Source organism: Salvelinus fontinalis, chromosome 16 (genome assembly GCF_029448725.1).
Source record: "Salvelinus fontinalis isolate EN_2023a chromosome 16, ASM2944872v1, whole genome shotgun sequence".
Classification (NCBI taxonomy): domain Eukaryota; kingdom Metazoa; phylum Chordata; class Actinopteri; order Salmoniformes; family Salmonidae; genus Salvelinus; species Salvelinus fontinalis.
In genome coordinates, this window is record NC_074680.1 from 4,641,669 (window position 1) to 4,661,897 (window position 20,229).

At 39.9% G+C, this 20,229-nt stretch overlaps 1 protein-coding gene across 1 annotated transcript in view; it reads right to left on the reverse strand.

Annotated features, from left to right (window-relative positions):
* LOC129812542 (MAM domain-containing glycosylphosphatidylinositol anchor protein 2-like) overlaps nt 1-8,789 on the reverse strand; it is a 279,019-nt gene extending 270,230 nt beyond the window's left edge. Inside the window, exon 1 of the mRNA XM_055864183.1 lies at nt 8,510-8,789. Coding sequence (XP_055720158.1) covers nt 8,510-8,582 — 73 coding nt within the window. The 5' untranslated portion in view covers nt 8,583-8,789. The remainder of the gene's footprint in view (nt 1-8,509) is intronic.
* Nucleotides 8,790-20,229: the final 11,440 nt, after the last annotated feature.

A 20,229-nucleotide genomic window follows, 5' to 3' on the forward strand; every position in this document is an offset into this window, starting at 1 on the left:
GACACATACATACATGACCCATCAAGTTAGCCTGGTGTGTTTGGGGGTGATTACGGCGATCTACTGTATTTCATGAACATGTATACATTTCTAGACAATAGTGACCCATCCACTTAGCTAGATGTGGCTGGGGGGTGGTTATAGCATTTGTTTTACATTAATTTAGACAAGCGTGTCTGGGTAAGCATCATCTAATAATTATCTGGACACTTTGTTTTATGATATTGCTACTATACAAATATGCAAGTAACCATTTCACTGTACTGTTTACATCTTCTGTATCCTGTGCATGTGACAAATAAACGTAGCTTTTATTTGATATATAGTGTGTGTTTAGCAGAGACTGTAATGTAAACAACATGACCTGCACCAAAGTCAGATTAGGATATAGGCCAAGGACTAGATAGTGTATTTTTACCTGGAGTTTTTCTTTACTGTAGGCAACTACTTTTAGTCATGAAATTGTTTACTACACTTCTCACTCTGTTTAGCACATGGCCTCACATGTGAAAGCTTAAAGAGGGGTGGGGCTCAGGCTTAAGAGGGTGTGAACGATACTGAATGGGTTTAGACAAAGAAGAGCTCTCCAGTAGGTGTCCAAAAACATTCAAGGACCATTTTCTCAAAAGTGGGGTTACAAGTTTATCAACTTTCAAAGCAGAATTACTTTCTCATTGTTCCTCAACTGCAGTTTATGAGTCTCTACTTTTATCCAATGTAAAAATCACAAGTTCAAATTTTGCTACATAGGACCGAATCCAGGTGGTGGTTCACTTTTGAGAAGACGAAATACAAATCTTAACTTACAAATGGGCACATTTATAAGGCTATGTGCTCTATTTCATTGGTTCCCCTTCTTAAGTTTCGTTTTTGCGTCTTTTACGATTTTGTGCACCAGCTTCAAACAGCTGAAAACACAATATTTTTTGTTTATGGAAAATATATTTCACAGCTGTTTGATTCTCTACGCTATACTTGCATGTTTTGTCAGATAAACTGAAATTAAGCAAACTATTAGAATTTTAGCAACCAGGAAATGGGACGTTTTCTTGTAGGACATAATTAGTAATCAATTTATGAACCATTATGTGTTTATGAAATTATGTGTGATTATTTAGGTATTTAGTAAATAAATAATTAAACCAAAGTTTGTATTGCTGATTCAACTTGTTATCCAGTGTTCGTGAAGACCAAGAATGTACAACTTTCAGATGAGACTGAAACAAGGTGACGATTGAATATTGACTGCTATTGATGAAAAAGATTACCAGGTCTTTAAGAGTTTATTCGGAAGATAACAGCTCTATAAACATTATTTCATGGTGCCCCGACTTTCTAGTTAATTATTTTCCTGATTAGCTTAAATCAGGTAATATTAATTACAGAGGAATAATTTTATAAAATTAAAATTCCCTGTCATACATGAAGGGCACATTTTGGCATTTGCTGTATGATTGATGAGAAACTCCATATTGCAAATGTACGGTCCCTTACTAGACGTCCGCGAATGGCGGCGGCGAGCAGTGCACCGGGGCCAGATCTTCCGGGAAGTCATCGAACGAAGTCTCTTGGACATTCGGTTTCCATTTTATAAAACTTTCAAATTTTGGTCATTTTTCCGCTGTCCCGGTAAATTCCAGCAGATGGCGAATGGAATCTTATTGCAAATGTACAAAACATCACCAATCACGACATGGCCATTTCTCCTAAACGGAAAAGACTTTGAAGACGAAACTTGGTGAGCATAGGTTTGGCATAATGGGCAGTTAGCCCCGAACAAGATGGCGTCGAGGTCTCAACGCTTTTTGAGTTAAGGCCATTTTTCTGGGATTAAAGGTCAAAAACGAAAATAGAGCTCTAATTTGACTGCTTCACGTCGAAGTACATGAACCTACGGTGTAAGGAAAAAAAATAAACAGACATTAATCTATCGTAATTTAAGAGATATCATACAATGTATGTATTGGTGATGCTCAAAGAAAAATCCAAAATCCAAACAAAATGCTCTGCATTTTCTCTGTCTTTTTTCCAAGTGAGACAGTAGCGTCCCACCTAAACTCAGATTTTTGGATATAAATATGAACTTTACCGAACAAAACATAAATGTATTGTGTAACATGAAGTCCTATGAGTGTCATCTGATGAATATCATCAAAAGTTAGTGATTCATTTTATCTCTTTCTGCTTTTTGTTACTCCTCTCTTTGGCTGGAAAAATGGCTGTCTTTTTCTGTGACTTGGCTCTAACCTAACATAGTCGTTTGGTGTGCTTTCGTTGTAAAACCTTTTTGAAATCGGACACTGTGGCTGGATTTACAACAAGTGTATCAAGTGTTTGAGGAATTTAAATTATGGGATTTCTGTTTTGAATTACGCGCCCTGCAGTTTCACTGGCTAGGTGGGACGAGGTGGGACGCTACCGTCCCACATACCCTAGTGAGGTTAACATTACATGGGGAATATTTTTTTAAAGCCATGTAACTGTGACCTTAATTGCCTACCGTCTGTAAGCTGTTAGTGTTTTAACGACCATTCCACAGGTGCATGTTCATTAAATTGTTTATGGTTCATTGAACAAGCATGGGAAACAGTGTTTAAACCCTTTACAATTAAGATATTTGGATTTTTACGAATTATCTTTGAAAGACAGGGTCCTGAAAAAGGCACGTTTCTTTTTTTGCTGAGTTTGATAACCATAAAAGTGTTAAACAAATCAAAATATATTTTAAATTTGAGATTCTTCAAAGTAGACGCCCTTTGCCTTGATGACAGCTTTGCACACTCTTGGCATTCTCTCAACGAGCTTCATGAGGTAGTCATCTGGAATGAATTTCAATTAACAGGTGTGCCTTGTTAAAAGTTAATTTGTGGAATTACTTAACGCATGTAATGTGTTTGAGCCAAACATTAAGGTCAGTCAATGCGGACAATAAACAACTTTGAAAGTTTCTTCAAGTGCAGTTGCAAAAACCAAGCGCTATGATGAAACTGGCTCTCATGAGGACTGCCACAGGAAAGGAAGACCCAGTTACCTCTGCCCAAATAAATGCTTCAGAGTTCAAGTAACAGACACAACATCAACTGTTCAGAGGAGACTGCGTGAATCAGGCCTTCATGGTCAAATTGCTGCAAAGAAACCACTACTAAAGGACACCAATAATAAGAAGAGACTTGCTTGAGCCAAGAAACACATGCAATGGACATTAGACCGGTGGATGGTGTGGGGGTGCTTTGCTGGTGACACTGTTGGAGATTTATTTAGAATTCAAGGCACATTTAACCAGCATGCCTACCACAGCATTCTGCAGCGATACGCCATCCCATCTGGTTTGCGCTTAGCGGGACTATCATTTGTTTTTCAACAGGACAATGACCCAAAACACACCTCCAGGCTGTGTAAGAGCTATTTAAGCTCAGCATATGTGGGAACTCCTTCAAGACTGTTGGAAAAGCATTCCTCATTGAAGCTGGTTGAGAGAATGCCAAGAGTGTGCAAAGCTGACATCAAGGCAAAGGGTGGCTACTTTGAAGAATCTAAAATATATTTAAATCTGTTTTACACTTTTTTGGTTACTACATGATTGCATATGTGTTATTTCATAGTTTGTCTTCACTATTATTCTACAATGTAGAAAATAGTAAAAATAATGAGTGAGTAGGTGTCCAAATGAATGAGTAGGTGTCCAAATGTTTGATTGGTACTGTAAATACACTATACAAAACATTAGGAACACCTGCTCTTTCCATGACAGAGACTGACCAGGTAAATCCAGGTGAAAGCAATGATCCCTTATTGATGTCACCTGTTAAATCCACTTCAAATCAGTGTAGATTAAGGGCAGGAGACAGGTTAAAGAAGGATTTTCTAGCCTTGAGACATGGATTGTGTATGTGTGCCATTCAGAGGGTGAATATACAAGACAAAATATTTAAGTGCCTTTGAACAGGGTATGGTAGTAGGTGCCAGGCGCACCGGTTTGAGTGTGTCAAGAACTGCACCGCTGCTAGGTTTTTCACGCTCAACAGTTACCCGTGTGTATCAAGAATGGTCCACCACCCAAAGCGTTGAAGTCAACATGGGCTGGCATCCCTGTGGAATGCTTTTGACACCTTGTAGTCCATGCCCAGATGAATTGAGGCTGTTCTGAGGGCAAAAGGGGGTGAAACTCAATAGTAGAAAGATGTTCATAATGTTTTGTACACTTAGTATGTTTTTTTGTTGCTATTTGAACAGATATTCGGGAAACTGCGGTCATTTGGCTGGCTAAATACTGTGAGAACTATATTTTCTGTAGCTAAAGTACATTACCGCCTCATCACATCTAAAAGAGTAATGGAAATTATCAAAGGGACATTTTGATTCCCCAGTTTGCAGCTCATTTAACCTACAGTACCATACTACAGCACAAAGGAGGCATACGGTAGTGGAAAGCATGGAAGAATTACTTGAAGCATTCAGTCTCAGGGGTCAATGTTCACACCACCCACTGAAAGACTGCAGACTGATCGGATGCCTTCGAGAAATGCTTTATTTTTACTTGAACTGAGCCGAACGCTCCATATAGGAGCGTATACTTCTATTCGTTGCAGCATGTTCTCTAGGCAATTAACTAAGTGAATGTGACTGGGGAATCAGGTATCTCTGCAGCCCGTGGTTACGAATTGCAAGTTGTGTCGATTCTATGAGGCAGAGGTGACGTCATCGTACCGTGAAAAGGATTCAAGATGTGTAGAGAAGTCAATTAATTTTTCAATTAATTTTTATTCAGTCACATAGTGTCTATAGTCTCACGTAACCATACTCCCAAGTGAAGGGAGGCTGGACCTGAGGCTACACAGTATATGACCGATGGATCAAGTCTACCCCTCTGAGAATTTGTAGGATAGATAGAAGCAGGTGGGTGAGAGAGGACTCATTTGAATATGGTTCCCAGTCCCACTGCTAGAGAATGAGGGGGCCTGGATGCAAGATAATTGTGAAGGCATCTGTGGAAAAAGAAATAAGAACTTAAATGCAAAAACAAAATCCTCATCTTTTGCAATCAACGTTAATTTGAATAGCTTAGAAGTCAAATTCGGGTCTAGGCCATGAAGACCCACTGAGCAGGCATGTTCAAGGTTTTGTAGACTTCAAAAGCATTGAAAGAAAAGGAAAGCTATACAACTATATTTTAATGCTGCAGAGATTTGATAGACTGCATTTAAAGTGAGGTGCAATTAAATCTCATTCTCCAGAGCAAATGTAAATGATGTATGCCTACTGTGACAGCAGTAAAATACTGAACACTACAAGACACAGTAAAAATCACAATCTTAGTTTTCTACAAAAAAAAGTCTCAACGCTACACAGCTTTAAAGAATGTATGACTTCCTAACAAGGTATGAACATATAACCTATGTAAATTTGGCATGTACAAATTCTGGTAAGATTTGACACTACACTCGTGCCAGCACTCCAATGGTAACCATTAGCACTACTATATCCTTCCAGGTTGACAATTAATTCAAGTCTTTGTTCATTTAACTTTACATTTCTACTTGATCTTCAATAAAAACACAAAATGAGAATTTAAAAAAGACTGATTAAAAATGTACCTGCTTTCAGACCAACCAAATGAAAGTGCTAAGGTGTACCTTTATCCGTCAAAGCCTCTGAATCCATTACAGTCACTATGCATATCTAAATGCAGTAATATTGCAATTTGGGGCCAAGGAGTGAGTATTAATGATTTTAGCTGGTCTGTGAGGGGGGAAAAATGTAGATTTTTTTGCCTACATATAAAAATGTTCCTAGAGTTAAAGATTTGCAGACATTTAACAATGTTGCAACCTACAGTGATTCCTTATGTATTCACTGTACAAAAAAATAAAATAAAAGTTATCTTAATTTGAGACAGTTTCACAAAGCAGGAAATGTGAATTGTTTTGTGGATTATAATTAATTAACCCTTTTTTATAGGGGTTGATTCATTTTTCATTAGGGCATATAAAGTCTAACATTTTTAAGCGGAAATTACACACTTTAGAAGCCTTTTAAAAACCTTGAATACACTACAAGTTTGCATTCCTGCATCAACAGGATCATCAAATTGCTCATAGACCACCACGGAGGCTAGAGTTAGGCATCACTACCTCAATGGCCTAATTCTTTATTTTAGAATATTTGCGATCAGATTTCTAAATTTCCAACTGACTATGATCTGACTGGTTTTTAGGCGAGTTATTTGGAATGTGCAAGCTGTTTGTTTAATGGATGCATATACGTTGGTATAACACCCTATTGTGGAGGAATGTAGAGTGACTTTAACCAGAAATCATAACTTTCTAATTTTAATCACTTTTAAAATTAATGCCATAGAGAAGTATTTTGCGTTACGTTGTATATTCACAAAATCTGTCGAAGGTAAATCATGGACCAATTTCCTGTTTGTTTTTTATTAATATCTTAGTATTTTTTATTGAATCTGTTTTGCATGTTTAGTATTTTCTCACTATATTTATACTACCCTGTCAGATAGTTTTGGTTGTTTTTTTTATTTTTATATATACTCTAAATTTGGAAATTGTGCAAACTAAGTTCAACTAAATGTTTTTATTTTGTAGATGAACACAATGCATTAATGTGTACATTTAACAATAAATGCTGTTTTCAGTGCATTCAAATAGTTGATTAATGGACTCCTACATTGTTAGAAACAATGTTGGTTGCCCCTTTTTAGACTTGGTACCCTAGGCCTAGATAGTCCCATTACAACAAGGGTAGGGACTGCTGAGGGGAGAGGAATAGGAAGACAGGAATAAATGCACATTTGTTTTTTTGTACCCCAAAGTTACTTTGTATCTGAAAAAAAACCTGAATAAAAATAATAATAGTCAGCCACATTCCAGTAGGAAACCACTCATAAAGGTTGGGTCACATGTAACATATAGCAAAACAATACTGTGGCCTCCCTGTGAGTGAGCAATGTATACTACAGCTTCTGACAAAAGTCTGGAACTTGTTGGTAGTGCCCTCGACCTGTACCCACAGAATAGCTTATTCAAGCCGTGGTCCAGCTGTTCTCCATCAATTGCTACATTGGCGGCAGTGGTTGGATAGTCCTAATGTATACTCCCTGTATGTGAGTGGACTACAGTCAATGACAAGAGAGGTCTGAACCTTAATGGCACAGGTGATCATGCATTCGGCTCACCCCATAACCACAGGCAGTGCCCCTGATTCAAGCCCACCACCGGCAGCTGGCTATTGGCCACCATAGTATTTAAATCAAGTGGTACCGATGCACCAAGTCTGGAACAAACAGGACCCTGAACAGCTTCTACCCCCAAGCCATAAGACTGCAAAATAGTTAGTTAAATAACCAAATAGCTACCCAGTCTATTGCCCCTTTTTGCCTGCTGTTACTGTTTATTATGTATCCTGTTACCTAGTCACTTTATTCCAAGCTATATGTACATACAGTATCCACATCAATTACCTCGTACCACTGCACATCCACTCGGTACCTGTGTATATAGCAAAGTTATTGTTACTCATTGTGTATTTATTATTACTTTTCTATTATTTCTGTATTTTCTTTCTCTCTGCATTGTTGGGAAGGGCCTGTCAGTAAGCATTTCACTGTTAGTCTACATCTGTTATTTACAAAGCATGTGATAAATACATTTTGATTTGATCATGCATTAAGTTGAACATTGGATCAAATATGACACCAAATGAGGAATAGCCCTCCCCCCCAGTTGCAGTCATGGACTGACGAGATTCTGGGTGCCAAATTTTCAATGCCAGTAATCGGATTTTGTCAAAGTATTAGTCTCTGGGAACGACATTGAGCTAATGATTATTAAATCGGTAAAGAAAATGGGGCAATGAAACCCTATTTCAAGACCATTTCTAGGTGTTGGTTTTAAAAAGGACCACAATGACATTATTGCTCATATAACATTATTCTCACATTTCAACCTTCGACGTACAATATAGGCTATCATTTTCTCTAACCGTTCAGATGTGATTGAATCCAACATTTAGATATATAGGTCTAAGGACAGGATTCCATCAAATTCCACCAGCTCTATACATCAGATTAGAGGTTGGTGCCTTTGCCAGGCTTGTGCTGCCGTGGGTGGTAGATTGAGGCTCCACACTCGGTCGTGGGTTGGTGTTAAACCAGTCGCTTTAACGCACACACAAACACGGTAGCGGAATATAAACACCACCACTGATGATGAGATGCATCTTTTTAGACGCTCGGAAACAGTGTCAATGCTACCTTGGTTCAAATAGCCGAATGCCTTGAGAGCACCTGTGGTTTGGGCGAGCCACCGTCTTTAAATGTAATGATGACATACATACCTGTTGTAATCTACTACATTGTGGGCGAGTCATAGGCTATTATAGCCTGCAGAAAAAGAGATACACTGTACAACATATCTTGCATTCGACTCAATTTTCACAAGGTCAAGTTGGTATTAATCATAGCTGTTGGGTATTTAGAAATGCATTGGCTTACCATACACTCCTTGGCAATGAATGCCCTCCAAAAATATGTTGAACAGCCACAAGAGACCGAAAACTAAACCCATCTTCACGTTAATGTCAACATATCCACTTCGATGGTGACAGCTTCTTCCCAAGGCGAGATGCAGATGGTCAGAACTCAGTTCCCGCCGTTCCGCAGCTGGATTCAGCGTAAATCTGGTTGAGACACCGTATAACGACTTTTCATTTGATGCGCTATGAAATACATTTGGTTCTGCCCATATTTCATTGAGGACAGCAGGTGTATTAAGTTAAATTATTCACAATGATGGATACAAACGGGTAAATATTGTGCCTTGATAGGCGATTTTGATTGATGTGCCAATGTCCGTGCATACTTCAAGCCTCAAGAGGATCTCCTTGATTTTGACATTGTAAAAGTAACCGAGGATGCAACGCCAAGAATTCTTTCGAGAACAAGCTTATTCGGTGTCCAGTGATATCCACGCGTATCCACTGCCCCTTCACCAATTCCAGCAACTTCCATTGCTAAACAGAGATTAAACACATTCTGATATACACTTGCGGCTTTCCCTCCCCTCTCAAAGGTTTGCCACAGCCTTCCGATGACAGCGAGGCAAAAGGTGTTCCGAGATGAGGCTGAGCCTCTGGATGTGATGCGTTCATGCTACCACTGTGGCCAAATACGATGAACATGAGAATTCCCGGTTTTAGAAGCGCATTTTACTCATGTAGGTTATCTAAAAACTCCAGTTTGTGTCTATCGAAATAAAGGTGAGTCGTCGTTACGTGCGCGTTTTTATCTCAAAATGTCTTGTACATGATTATTTGAAGAGGACTTGGTCAGTCACGCTGCGCACTACGTGCAGCAGTGACACGCCGAGCCTCTGCTTCCTGCCTACGTCAAGTGCGTGACTCCTCAGATCTAATTTGTATGGGAGGCACTTGCACACTGAAAAATGAACCATGGTGCTATGACTATGAGCAACTGTTTTATTAAAGCATGCATTTAGGAGGCACATTCCGGGCAAAACAATATTTTAAAAGTATGACGCATAGACTATAATCCTGAGGCTTTGGTAAGAGTTCAAAGTATTTGCTTGTGTGGCAGATGAAGTTAAGTTTTGCATGTGATTTGCCCTCAAACTATACAGAACAAAAATGTTAATGCAAAAATTTCAAATATTTTACTGAGTTACAGTTCATACAAGGAAATCAGTAAATTTAAATAAATCCATTAGGCCCTTATTGATGGCTAACACATGACTGGGAATAGTGTGGATCAGACAAACAGACAGTATCTGGCGTGACCACCATTTGCCTCATGCAGCGTGACACATCTCCCCATAGTTGATCAGGCTGTTGATTGTGATCTGTGGAAGGTTGGCCCACTCATCTTCAACAGCTGTGCGAAGTTGCTGGATATTGGCGGGAACTGGGACACACTGTCATAGTTCCAACTTCCAAATGTCCAACTTCTTTACACTGTCATCGTTCCAGAGCATCCAAACATGCTCAATGGGTGACATGTCTGGTGAGTATGCAGGCCATGGAAGAAGTTGGACATTTTCAGCTTCCAGGAATTGTATACAGATCCTTGCGACATGTGGCCGTGCCATGCTGAAACATGAGGTGATTGGAGCGGATGAATGTTACAACAATGGACCTCAGGATTATATCACGGTATCTCTGTGCGTTCAAATTGCCATAGATAAAATGCTATTATATTCGTTGACCATAGCTTATACCTGCCCATATCATAACCCTACCACCACCATGGGGCACTCTGTTCACAATGTTGACATCAGCAAACCACTCACCCACATGACGCCATACATGTCCTCGCTTATGGTAGAGAAATTAACATTCAATTCTCTGGCAACAGCTCTGGTGGACAGTCCTGCAGTCAGCATGACAATTGCATGTTTCCTCAAAACTTGAGACATCTGTGGCATTGTGTTGTGTGACAAAATATGCACATTTTAGAGTGGCATTTTATTGTCCCCAGCACAAGGTGCATCTGTGAAATGATCATGCTGTTTAATCAGCTTCTTGATATGCCACACCTGTCAGGTGGATGGATTATCTTGGCAAAGGATAAATGGTCAATAGCAGGGATGTAAACAAATTTGTGCAAAAAAATTGAGAGAAATAAGCTTTTTGTGCTGCGTATGGAACATTTCTGGGATCTTTTATTTCAGCTCATGGAACATGGGACCGACACTTAACATGTTGCGTTTATATTTTTGTTCAGTGTAGATGTATAGGCCAGCTATTAAACATCACTGTTCACTTGAATGGTCTCCATCATCAGTGGGCTATGAGAGATATAGTAAAAGGCAGTAGCTCCTCTTTTGGGCAGATACCTTAATAGAAAACTCAAGTAAAAGTGACCCAGTAAAATACTACTTGAGTAGAAGTCTAAAAGTATTTGGTTTAAATATACTTAAGTATCAAAAGTAAATGTAATTGCTAAAATATACTTCAGTATCAAAAGTAAAAGTATAAATAATTTCAAATTCCTTATATTAAGCAAATCAGACAGCGCCATTTTCTGTTATTTAATTTATTTACGCATAGCCAGGGGCACAGTGCAACACTCAGACATAATTTACAAATGAAGCATGTGTTAGTGAGTCCACCAGATCAGAGGCAGTAGGGATGACCATGGATGTTCTCTTGATAAGTGTGTGAATTTGACCATTTTCCTGTCCTGCTAAGAATTCAAAATGTAACAATTACTTTTGGGTGTCAGAGAAAATGTATGGAGTAAAAAGTACTTAATTTTCTTTAGGAATGTAGTGAAGTAAAAGTAGTCAAAAATATAAATTGTAAAAGTAGAGATTCCGCAAAAAACGACTTAAGTAAAAATACTATAAGTACTACTTAAGTACTTTACACCAGTGTTTTTGGGGTACACTCTGAGGTTGCCAAATGATCAGCTAAATTCAGTGTATAAAGTCTAGCCATTAGGCCTATTTTTTTCTGTTCCCCTACAAAATACTCATGCAATTTTGAGATTACAGACCCTCTTGTCTTGGACAATATTGAGGAGAGATTGCTTTGCCCTGGCACATTTTACTATTCTGTGTTCAAGTTCTCTCATGAAGTAAAACCTTAAAACTGTTACTTTATTGGCTGTATGTATGACATTTATAATCTTGCAATGGCTGATTCCTATCCTTTTGCCATTGGGCACTCTAGCCCAGTAGAGTTGTACTTCCAGTGCCCTCTTCTGGAGATGGGGAAAAGAAAGGTTGGCTGTACTGTATGAATTTACAATGAAAATTCACTGACTGGCATAGTAATGATGCATAGTAATGTTTAACAATTAACGACAGGTAGCAAACTAAATGTGTAATTCAGTAAATAGGAGATTCATTTAATATATTTTCTACATGATAACTATAATTTCATGTTCTGTGCCTTTCATGTTACTGCACTGAAATGACGGGCAAAAACTGAATGACAATACACCAAAAGGCACCTGAACAGCATCTACCCCCAAGCCATAAGACTGCTGAACAGTTAATCAAATGGCTACCTGGACTATTGCATTGACCCTTTTTTGCAGTGACTCTTACACTGACTCTATGTACACTCACTAGACTCTACCCACACTTTCACTCCAACACACACACGCACACACGCTTTCACACTCTCCGCATACGTTGATGCTACTCTGTTTATTATCTATTCTGATTGCCTAGTCACTTTTACCCATACCTATATGTAAATTCTGTATTACCTCAACTACCTCGTACCCTGCACATTGACTTGGTATATATTGTGTTAGTATTTGTAATTATTATTAGCTAATTGTCTTGCTTTTTAACTCTGCATTGTTGGCAAAACTTCTTAAGGCTAGGAGGCAGTATTTTTACGTCCGGATGAAAAGTGTTCCCAAAGTGTTACTCAGGCCCAGAAGCTAGGATATGCATATAGTTGGTAGATTTGGATAGAAAACACTCTGATGTTTCTAAAACTGTTAGAATAATGTCTATGAGTATAACAGAACTGATTTGCCAGGCGAAACCCAGAGGACAAACCATCCAGGGGGGAAAAGAATTGAGGTCATAGGATTCCCAATTGTTTTCTATGGGAAGCCCTATTTATGAGGAACCTGGTTGCAGTTCCTATGGCTTTCACTAGATGTCAACAGTCTTTAGAAATTGTTCAATGTTTTTCTTTTGAGAAATGAAGAAGTAGTACTATTCATTGTAATGTCACTCCAGGTGGACTCTACTGTTTTGGTGTGCGTGAACTGGAACGCGCTTCACGTTGTTTTTATCCGGTATTAGAAACAGTTTATTCCGTCTTAAATTGTATCGATTATTTACATTTTAGGATACCTGAGGTTGGATTAGGAACGTTGTTTGAAATGTTTGGACCAAGTTTACAGGTAACTTATTAGATACTTTGTAGTCATGTTGGGTGAGTTGGAACCGGTGTATTTCTGAATCAAACGCGCCAAATAAATGGACATTTTGGGGATATAAAGAAGGAATTTATCGAACAAAACGACCATTCATTGTGTCAATGAGACATTTGGGATTGCAAAAAGAAGAAGATCTTCAAAGGTAAAGCATTTATTATATGGCTATTTCTGACTTTTGTGTCGCACCTGCCTGGTTGAAAAATTAATTTCATGTGTTTGTATGCGGAGCGCTGTCCTCAGAGGCTGCTTTTGCCGTAAAGCCTTTTTGAAATCTGACACAGCGGCTGGATTAACAAGAAGTTAAGCTTTATTTTGATGTATTACACATATTTTCGTGAATGAATTAATTTGACGCGCTGCCATTTCTCTGGATGTTGTCAAATCGATCCCGCTAAAGGGATTGGCGCGTGAAGGGATCCATATTAAGTAAGCATTTCACGATAAAGTCGACACCTGTTGTATTCGGCGCACGTGACACAGAACATTTGATCTAGAGATAAAGTAAAGCAATTTGGTCAGTATTGATCCATGGTGCAATAGGCTACTGCTAGCTTTGCACTGTATGGTTAGGTCGTTTTAGCTGCATTCACTGCTAGGCTGGAGGTCATGTTCTGGCTTGGCAGATGTGTCAAACACAGGCTCTATTGCTAGAGGGATTGGTGCCCTTTGGAGAACACCTGAGAACACCTGCTCTTTATCTGTCATTCTGTTCCATGAAGGGACTCTTCTACCCAATGGGAAAGCTGACATTTCCTTTGATAGGTTTGCTGTACCAGACTTTTGCACACTTGTTTTAAAGTCAGTCAACTATACCAAAATAACAGCAGATAGGGGAGACTGGGGTTGGATGTCATTACTCTTGTGTGTATTTCAATACTTTTTTTAAATATTAGGAGAAAGACCAAGGTGTTGGGTGGAAATGGGGCCCATTTTGTATTGTAAAATCAAGTTATAAGCCATCAAACACACTCTGTCCACATGTGACAACCAGCCCCATCGTGCGGTTTGGATGCCACATAGTATGGGGTTGGTTGTCACAATTTTTGCTAGTAGCATATTCCTTTTGTAACAGGAAATTAAGCTCTTTATAGGATAAGCACAAAAGAGCTTGGAATTTATTGGATACTGACAGTGGCAATGTCTCTGTACAATATGACCTAGGTGTGAAATATAGCTCTCCCTTTCCTTTTTTCAACAAACATAGTTGTTAATCGATACTCCCATAATTGAAACATTTACAAAAGAATATACCAATACTTGTATTTTTTACTTTCACCTTAGAAAAACACAAATTTCCCTCACCTCAATGTTTTGTCATGCTGACATAATTTGACCAGGTGGATGAGTTCATTAAAATAATGCACACACCGGAGGGTCACCGGTTTCAATCCCATGTTCGTTGGGAAAATATTGTGGGGAATTGGCCTGTGATTTAATCTGCTGGTGTTGTATTTGATACTAATCGTTGTTTCAATAACTCTAACTTGCATTTATTTGTATTATGTAGGCTGAATGATCATTTCGTTACTTGGCATTGATAATATGATGAGCGTATCTCTTTTTTCTACCTGGTACGGTTGAACTATTTAAGTAGCTTACCTCGGTGGAAGACATCCATTCAAAACCCGTTGTGGAAATACTCTTAGATAAGCGTTGGCTTACCTTTAGGAGGATTTGAACTTGTTTTTGGAATCGTAATGACCTTCTTTATGGCAACTGTGTAGGCTACATTCTCTAGGGAACCATATCCTAGAGCCAAATAAAAATTGGTATCTGAACAAATAGTAATATGATATGAGCCGAAAATGTGCTTATTTTGGACCAGTGTCTGGTTGCGCAAGAAACAGTGAACCGATGGCCCATATAATAGGTATCGGCATCAAACCTCTGATCTGATCATTATCGAGTCTTGGGAATGGGGTAGCAGCCAGAAACTGAGGTTATTACGTTTTATGTGAACTTCTCAATAAACAGATTACAAAAAAGAAAGTACATTGTTGTTATTGCACATCATTAGTATGATCTGTTGTTTATGCTTTCAAAATGTTTTATTTCATAAGCTAACTATTTGGAAAGCGCCAAAATAAAAAGCACACATTTAAGCAATAGGTTCTAACTGATTTATAAAATATTCTAAATTAATAATTCATATTTTGTAAACTGCTTATCAAATCAAATCATCAAATCAAAATGTATTTGTATAGCCCTTCTTACATCAGCTGATATCTCAAAGTGCTGTACAGAAACCCAGCCTAAAACCCCAAACAGCAAGCAATACAGGTGTAGGAGCAAGGTGGCTAGGAAAAACTCCCTAGAAAGGCAAAAACCTAGGAAGAAATCTAGAGAGGAACCAGGCTATGAGGGGTGGCCAGTCCTCTTCTGTCTGTGCCGGGTGGAGATTATAACAGTATATGGCCAAGATGTTCAAATGTTCATAAATGACCAGCATGGTCAAATAATAATAATCACAGTAGTTGTCGAGGATGCAGCAAGTCAGCACCTCAGGGGTAAATGTCAGTTGGCTTTTCATAGCCGATCATTAAGAGTATCTCTACCGCTCCTGCGGTCTCTAGAGAGTTGAAAACAGCAGGTCTGGGACAGGTAGCACGTCCGGTGAACAGGTCAGGGTTCCATGCACTCTTATGCACTCTTTATGAATCCTTTTAAATACTGAAGTAAGAATTTTTATTACAGTTTTGAGGTGTCAAAGACTGGGAAAAGGAAGTGAGATTTACAAGGCTGAAGAAGACTTCAGGGCTTTCTGCTGACTCTCCTCAGCCTTTGAAGAGAGAGCACACCTGAGAGGATCGTCGGAAATCTAAAGTTTACGATAATCTTGAGACTTGCACATTTTTCCGGTGATAAATTAATACAGATAGGGAGCTCGGTGTGAATCCTGAGAGGAACCTTGACTTGTCCTTACCGGGGTTGTATTTCACAAAGTTGCCTTGGAATCTATAACCTTGAAAAACCTTCCCTATTTAAGCCTTTGCTAGACTCTATATGTTTGGAAGCAATCCAGCCAGTTCTATATTCATACAGTACAACATCACATGAGTGTGTGTGTCCTTTAATCTTCTCCTAGTAGATTTGCACTCTTGCTTTCACGTTTACTGCTCCCCAAGAACTATTTGGCATGGGGCATGTTAGTCATCGTTCAGAATCCAAAAATATTTTTTGCGAGAGCTCTTGTGAAAAACATAAGACAAAATATCAGCAAGAACATCCTCAGTTTAACTTGTCATGAAGCAAGACAGGTAGTGTGGTGACGCACGATTAGTCTCACTGGTATTAGCTTTAATGATAGGCGTGAGCTTAGAGGGCTAACGCAAGAGCTCCGAATCCAAACCCTATTCGGTCACATTGATGCCATGATCCAGATGGGTCTGCGAGGAGGAGGTCAAAGGGGGGGTGAAGGGTAACTAAAGGTGGTTCAGATGAGGAGACAAGTAACTTAATAACTTGCCTGAGACCTGAAGACTTGTGATACTGTAGCTCCATGACCTAATGCCTAGACACTAACTTGATTAGTCAGTTTGATGAGCATGATATAGTGTGTCTTTGTGGAGATTGTAAGTAGGTCTACGCACTCTTAAACTATCATCCTGCTTATGTCAAATAGTAATTTAGTGGTGTGCGTCTCAACAGTGAAAGCTGTTCAAATTTTTGGGGTTGAAATTCTATAATTTGAAAGAGCATGTCTTTGTTTGAAAAAAGATACCTATTTTACCCTTTTTGGTAATGAGGGCTCCAAGGCCTGTGGAGATAGTCGGAGGAGGAACAATTAGGTACTGCAACAGGGCTCCCAAGTGGGCAGCAGTCTAAGGCACTGCATCTCAGTGCAAGAGGCGTCACTGCAGTCCCTGGTTCGAATCCAGGCTGCATCACATCCGGCCGTGATTGGGAGTCCCACAGGGCCCAGTGTCGTCCGGGTTTGGCCGGGGTAGGCCGTCATTGTAAATAAGAATTTGTTCTTAACTGACTTGCCTAGTTAAATTACAAAAACAGCAGTCTACAAGAGAAACAACTTTTACCCTAGGGCAACATAGTGAGACATTGCAGAGGACACATTATGTAGTATGAAAGTTCAATCAGGAAGGCTGGTCTTAATTTCCTATACTACAGGCATAGTGGGAATAATAACCAACATGTCATCCTCAGCATAGTGTCTTGTTTCTTCTACCCTTTCCTATTAGCTAAGTGTGGAATGTCATTCACCTACAGTATTTACCTTACAGCATATAAGCACGTCACAATAATGCACATTTCTCATGCTTGCCGTTTAACCTATGGGCTCACTCTTGCAATAATCACCTTCCTCTCTCTCAAACAATGGGCGTAAATCTTGGAGTGTATTTATATGTCAACTTACCTTTGTTTTTTCACAGCAAAAGTTTTCAACAACGGGCATTGCCTTCCATGTTGGTTAGTCATGTCAGACACTGAAATCTCCCGAGGGAGACGATGACCCGTGTTCCAGCGTTTGATATACACGCACTCCCAGATGATCCAGGTGAATCGCCCACGACACAGATTTCCCTGAGAAGAAGTGAGAAAATATCCAATAGGCAAATGGGCCCTTTTTCTGACGCTCAACTTCTGGGAATCCTGGCCGAAAAGGGCATCACAGTGGTTCCAGGCATGTCCACCCATGAACTCCAACTGGCTGTTGCTTCTCCCAGAGGGAGGAAAAGGCTCCAGAAACGGCTTCGCCAGCGAGGGGTAAAATTCTGAGACCTGATCCTATGTGTATCCCCTCCAGAGGACCACAATCCTTTAAATCAAATCAAATTTATTTATATAGCCCTTCGTACATCAGCTGATATCTCAAAGTGGTGTACAGAAATCCAGCCTAAAACCCCAAACAGCAAGCAATGCAGGTGTAGAAGCACGGTGGCTAGGAAAAACTCCCTAGAAAGGCAAAAACCTAGGAAGAAATCTAGAGAGGAACCAGGCTATGAGGGGTGGCCAGTCCTCTTCTGTCTGTGCCGGGTGGAGATTATAACAGTATATGGCCAAGATGTTCAAATGTTCATAAATGACCAGCATGGTCAAATAATAATAATCACAGTAGTTGTCGAGGATGCAGCAAGTCAGCACCTCAGGGGTAAATGTCAGTTGGCTTTTCATAGCCGATCATTAAGAGTATCTCTACCGCTCCTGCGGTCTCTAGAGAGTTGAAAACAGCAGGTCTGGGACAGGTAGCACGTCCGGTGAACAGGTCAGGGTTCCATGCACTCTTATGCACTCTTTATGAATCCTTTTAAATACTGAAGTAAGAATTTTTATTACAGTTTTGAGGTGTCAAAGACTGGGAAAAGGAAGTGAGATTTACAAGGCTGAAGAAGACTTCAGGGCTTTCTGCTGACTCTCCTCAGCCTTTGAAGAGAGAGCACACCTGAGAGGATCGTCGGAAATCTAAAGTTTACGATAATCTTGAGACTTGCACATTTTTCCGGTGATAAATTAATACAGATAGGGAGCTCGGTGTGAATCCTGAGAGGAACCTTGACTTGTCCTTACCGGGGTTGTATTTCACAAAGTTGCCTTGGAATCTATAACCTTGAAAAACCTTCCCTATTTAAGCCTTTGCTAGACTCTATATGTTTGGAAGCAATCCAGCCAGTTCTATATTCATACAGTACAACATCACATGAGTGTGTGTGTCCTTTAATCTTCTCCTAGTAGATTTGCACTCTTGCTTTCACGTTTACTGCTCCCCAAGAACTATTTGGCATGGGGCATGTTAGTCATCGTTCAGAATCCAAAAATATTTTTTGCGAGAGCTCTTGTGAAAAACATAAGACAAAATATCAGCAAGAACATCCTCAGTTTAACTTGTCATGAAGCAAGACAGGTAGTGTGGTGACGCACGATTAGTCTCACTGGTATTAGCTTTAATGATAGGCGTGAGCTTAGAGGGCTAACGCAAGAGCTCCGAATCCAAACCCTATTCGGTCACATTGATGCCATGATCCAGATGGGTCTGCGAGGAGGAGGTCAAAGGGGGGGTGAAGGGTAACTAAAGGTGGTTCAGATGAGGAGACAAGTAACTTAATAACTTGCCTGAGACCTGAAGACTTGTGATACTGTAGCTCCATGACCTAATGCCTAGACACTAACTTGATTAGTCAGTTTGATGAGCATGATATAGTGTGTCTTTGTGGAGATTGTAAGTAGGTCTACGCACTCTTAAACTATCATCCTGCTTATGTCAAATAGTAATTTAGTGGTGTGCGTCTCAACAGTGAAAGCTGTTCAAATTTTTGGGGTTGAAATTCTATAATTTGAAAGAGCATGTCTTTGTTTGAAAAAAGATACCTATTTTACCCTTTTTGGTAATGAGGGCTCCAAGGCCTGTGGAGATAGTCGGAGGAGGAACAATTAGGTACTGCAACAGGGCTCCCAAGTGGGCAGCAGTCTAAGGCACTGCATCTCAGTGCAAGAGGCGTCACTGCAGTCCCTGGTTCGAATCCAGGCTGCATCACATCCGGCCGTGATTGGGAGTCCCACAGGGCCCAGTGTCGTCCGGGTTTGGCCGGGGTAGGCCGTCATTGTAAATAAGAATTTGTTCTTAACTGACTTGCCTAGTTAAATTACAAAAACAGCAGTCTACAAGAGAAACAACTTTTACCCTAGGGCAACATAGTGAGACATTGCAGAGGACACATTATGTAGTATGAAAGTTCAATCAGGAAGGCTGGTCTTAATTTCCTATACTACAGGCATAGTGGGAATAATAACCAACATGTCATCCTCAGCATAGTGTCTTGTTTCTTCTACCCTTTCCTATTAGCTAAGTGTGGAATGTCATTCACCTACAGTATTTACCTTACAGCATATAAGCACGTCACAATAATGCACATTTCTCATGCTTGCCGTTTAACCTATGGGCTCACTCTTGCAATAATCACCTTCCTCTCTCTCAAACAATGGGCGTAAATCTTGGAGTGTATTTATATGTCAACTTACCTTTGTTGTTCCACAGCAACAGTTTTCAACAACGGGCATTGCCTTCCATGTTGGTTAGTCATGTCAGACACTGAAATCTCCCGAGGGAGACGATGACCCGTGTTCCAGCGTTTGATATACACGCACTCCCAGATGATCCAGGTGAATCGCCCACGACACAGATTTCCCTGAGAAGAAGTGAGAAAATATCCAATAGGCAAGTGGGCCCTTTTTCTGACGCTCAACTTCTGGGAATCCTGGCCGAAAAGGGCATCACAGTGGTTCCAGGCATGTCCACCCATGAACTCCAACTGGCTGTTGCTTCTCCCAGAGGGAGGAAA